This window comes from Chenopodium quinoa, unplaced genomic scaffold, assembly GCF_001683475.1.
Source record: "Chenopodium quinoa cultivar QQ74 unplaced genomic scaffold, ASM168347v1, whole genome shotgun sequence".
NCBI lineage: Eukaryota > Viridiplantae > Streptophyta > Magnoliopsida > Caryophyllales > Amaranthaceae > Chenopodium > Chenopodium quinoa.
Genome location: NW_018742815.1, coordinates 3246512 through 3251020, shown reverse-complemented (window position 1 = coordinate 3251020; position 4509 = coordinate 3246512). Strand labels below are relative to the sequence as shown.

At 36.1% G+C, this 4509-nt stretch overlaps 1 protein-coding gene across 1 annotated transcript; it reads right to left on the bottom strand.

The window, feature by feature from the left end:
- Positions 1–1050: 1050 nt before the first annotated feature.
- On the bottom strand, positions 1051–4234 carry LOC110725760 (protein STAY-GREEN LIKE, chloroplastic-like). The gene is made up of 5 exons (XM_021905231.1): positions 3873–4234; positions 2611–2787; positions 2100–2261; positions 1859–2005; positions 1051–1514 (listed from the first exon to the last, which is right to left on the bottom strand). The coding sequence occupies exons 1-5, from the start codon at positions 4038–4040 to the stop codon at positions 1401–1403; spliced, it is 768 nt and encodes a 255-aa protein (XP_021760923.1). The 5' UTR covers positions 4041–4234; the 3' UTR covers positions 1051–1400.
- Between the last annotated feature and the right edge of the window lie 275 nt (positions 4235–4509).

The following is a 4509-nucleotide window of genomic DNA, read 5'->3' as shown; positions in this document are numbered from 1 at the left end:
AATGCCACCCTCTTAGCACGACTGCTTTCTATGGTCTCCATACAAATAAGCTGATCAAGTACAATATCTACGGCCTGTACAAGCTGAAAATGAAAGAGAATAATGCTTCCAAGCCTCTTACCGTTCACGATCGAATCCATGCACACACATGCAGTGTTAAGAGCCCTTAGAGGAGTGATGAGTGCAAGAGTTAGAGGTTTTATTTGGTGGTGACGAAGAAATATATAGTTAAGTTACCAGTATCAGACAGGACAGTGACTGAGGTGCAGTGGTCTGGTTTATGTACGAGGCGATTACGAACCTAGGAAATTTCCTATATATCAGCTAGCTAGTCGGACAGGAACTTTCCTAACTATGTATGTTTCCAGTAGAGTTAAAACATGTTCAACATGGTGTATCAGTTAAGCTTCTGTCAAATTCAGTTATTCTGTAATCAATCCATAAATGAATACAGTGATTACTCTTACTATTTTTGTTCTTTATATTACAAGGGTGTCAATAAAGAACACTTGGGTCATTTCCATTTTTGTCATACTTGTGTAGGGCTCGAAGAGCCCTTGACAGTAACACACGAGACCAGTGGCGGACCCAGGAATTTCTGACCGGTGAGTCACAAACTCACAATCGATAACCAAATATGTAAAAAAAAATTTTTTTACCAAAATTCCCAAAAAAGATTATTTACAAGATCATCCAAATAGAAAATTGACAAGATTACAATACTAACTAACATTTAACAAGCTTAAAATTGATAAGACTAAAATTAACAAACTAATTATTTTTTTTTTTTTTTTTAAAAAAAAAAAAAAGACTTAGAAATTTTTTTGGGCCCTGGTGAGTCATTTGACCCACCAGGCACAAGGCCAAGTCCGCCCCTGCACGAGACACAACCAATCAGGTTGAAAATTGCTTACACAAACAAACACTGATTCATCTATAAATAATCACCCAATTACCATGCCCTAACGCTGATAGGAATCATAGTGACTCGCACAAACAGTACACTGACAAGAATATGTGTGTTTACAGAATGACATGTAAAGATCCTGATGCTTAAATCTCATCACTTCAATCTGGATTTATCTTAATCATCAGATTTTGAGATGATGAAATACCAAAATGTGTATCATATTATACATAATATACAGCAGAAAAAAATAATCATTGATCAATTAAATGAATCAATGAACAAAACAGTCCAAGTTGCACCAAGAATCATGTGTTGGACAAAGTATACTTAAAACTAAAACATCAAACCCCTTACAATCCCATCAACTGAGGATTAAACCCGGGCCTTCCCTACATCAACTGAGAGTCAAAGAGCTGGAAGAATTTATATTACGGGTAAGAAGAATCTTGTTTCCGGCTGAAGATTGTGTAATTTGCTGTACAAAAGCAATTCATAGAAGAAAAGTAAATAGAGCTTGTAAAAAGGATTTGGGACTCTGTAGTTTCTGTTGTTGCAGAGTACTTGTGTCATTTGTAGTTAACACGCCACGAACTTTGTCCCCCTTCTGGAAAGCGAAAACATGAACTATCCGTAAGTACGTTGACTATGTTAACAGATCTTTGAAACAAGTTGAAACAAACAGTCAATAAATCCCTCAATAATAGGCCACACTTGATTTGAGGGTCGTTTTCTCAAGATTTTGGGATTAACTACCTTAAGTTACCTCACCGTATGAACTTTTACTTCTCTACCTCATTAATGTTGGACGTTATTTAGAAATTGGAATTATTTGTGAAGGCCTTAAGAGTATCATTAAGAGTAAATCATGATAGAACTATGGCCTATTATTCAGGAACCAAGGGAGTAACACTATTAAAAAGTCAGAGAATTAAACGAAAGTTAATTTACTTGTGCAGCATCCTTGAGAGGGCCCCAACACTCAATGCAATTGTACTTCGCTGAACTTGAATGGAAATAAACCCATACAACAGCTTCCATAAGTTCTGGATGTGCGTTAAAGAGGGCTGAATCTCCATACAGAATAGCTTGAAGAACCTAGTCAAGGCCAACAAACAAAGTTAAAAATTCGATCATCAATATTATCATATATAGTGGATATTCATGTTGTTAAGATAGAAGATGAACTCACCAATGGAAGATCTTTAGAGAAAATGTGATATCGTAGCTCAGCAACCAGATCACGTAAGAGGTTGTTGGGGCCACTAACATAGCAATGAACGACCAAGTGCATTTTCCCTTTAATATCTTTCCACTCAGCAACTACATCATCCTTGCTGTACCATCCTTGCAACTGCAACACAAATTAGCATGTGTCACAGTACTAAAACCATATTGAACGAGCATGCATACAGTAGGGATGTCAAATTCAGGAGCTACCCAACATTGCACGACAATAAACAAAAAAAATCTCAACAATATTTACTGTAATATGAGGAAATCATAAATGTTGGATTTGCTCAAGAAATTACCATATGTTGTGAAATACTTCCAGGACCGATCAGATTGTGAGACAGAAGGAAATTACATCCATATTACAAAGTAACCGAGCACACCAAAAATAATAAGGAACGGAACACAATTGTTTCAGACTATGCTAAGGATATGATGAATGGCCATTATGCATACCTTAAGGTGCATACCTGGTCAACATTGATGATGTTGGAGATGGTTAGGGTTAAATTTGCAGTAAAATCGCAATGTGAGAGAATGTAGACTCTAGGCACAACTTTGGCGTACTCGTCAACTTCTTGTCCCATGAAATCCACTGTCAGCTTTGATGCTTCGAACGTCGCTTGAGGACCCAAAATTCTAACAGCCTACCAACATCACGGATGACAAAAGAATCTCATCACTGAAAGTTTAAGAATGACAACTTTGTTGAATAGGCTAAGATTGTATCAATTAATCAACATTTTCATGGGATCTTATTCATGGCATAGTCTTATTCATGGCTTCTCAAACCCCAACAAACTTTTGATTTTTAACAAAAAAATATATATAAATATAAACTAATACTTTTGGGCTTCTAAATCCCAACATCCTCTAGACATCCCAGTTACACACCCTAAACATTTTTCTAAAACTTCATAATTCAATTATCATCATGATAGTTGTACAGAGTTTTCAGGGTCATAGTTTTCCTACCATTGCTCAATAGATTCCATCATAAGTGACAACTACATGAGCTAAAAATGTACCCATTAATCCCTTTTGAAGCAGGAAGCAATATTACAATCTAAATCGACTTGCAAACATCATTCGCCATCATTCTTTGGACTCTTGCCACATAAAGCGTGACTATAATCTCCTGAGGGACTGTAAGGGCCAAGGGAAGTCCTATTCGGGGCATAAACCATTATAATGTCGCGACCACTAACCTATTTCTACCACTTCTACCACCACCAAGACCAAGAAGGCAAGAACTTCCCATCTACCAATACCACCATCACTTACACCATAAAGTGCAACCTCCAAAGTCAATATACCACCACAACTATCCTACACACTACCTACACCAAAAATTTCACTCATTTTCTGTGTTCATCTGTTTTAGTTCAAATAACACAAATTCAACATTATTCCATCAAAATGCTTGCAATCTAGCTTCAAAATCATATACTTCTAATTCAATTACGTCATGCAGTTCAAAATCATAACATTCAAATACCTAGTGTAAATCAATTTACTCACATTCTTCCCAGAATTCTTGAACTACCCTTACAATTTTACCTTCTAATTCAGACAACAATGATGAAAACAATAACCCCACATCCAAATTTCATTCCCAAATAAACCCATATAACAAAAACTTACCCAAATTGCTCAAAATTGAAATGGGTCACAAACTACCATCAATTAATAAAGAAAAATTAAAAATTGAAACCAAGAACATAATTTATACCTCAGATATAAGAGCATTTTTGTAGGGAGCTCCACCTTTAGTAACGGAAGAAATAATAGGAGTAAAAATGGGTTTTCTTGTACCAGAACTAAAGAAAATGCTTCGAGTTTTAGAGCTAAAAAAATGGTGGGGTGAAAGTGAGAATGCACAAGTCCAGCTACTTGCCATGGAAGCACATCAAAATTCTCTCTCCTCTACTCTTCTTCATGTTATATACCCACCACCACCATTGTCATTAAAGAGAGAGGTTGCAGAGAAAAGGGGTGAAAGAGAGAGAGAAAAGAAGGGATTTTGTGTGTGGATGAGTAGAATTGAAATTGGAGAGAGTTAGAAAATTGAGAGATGTGGATGTGGATGCTTTGTCCCTACCATATTCTTTGAACTATCCATGGAATTTTAATCTACCACTCATTTCTCAATTTAGAGCTTATTCAATAGGGTAATAGGAGGCCTTCCAAAGGGAGGTTAGTTATGTATGAGTAAATGCATAACGAGAGGCTTGAAAGTCATTTCACGTAAATGCATTTTTAAATTTAGAGTAGTACCATTGGGTGATCAACTGTATCATTAGATGATTAAATGGTATACTATTTATGTATGTAGTGGTACTATATATTCATTCAATGGTACTCACTAC

Excerpts from the sequence above, each read along its gene's own strand:
- LOC110725760 (XM_021905231.1), bottom strand. The coding sequence starts at position 4,040 with ATGGCAAGTAGCTGGACTTGTGCATTCTCACTTTCACCCCACCATTTT. Across the intron at positions 2,788-3,872 it reads AAAATGCTCTTATATCTGAG|GCTGTTAGAATTTTGGGTCC; the intron begins GTATAAATTATG and ends TGATGTTGGTAG. Across the intron at positions 2,262-2,610 it reads ACATCATCAATGTTGACCAG|TTGCAAGGATGGTACAGCAA; the intron begins GTATGCACCTTA and ends TTTGTGTTGCAG.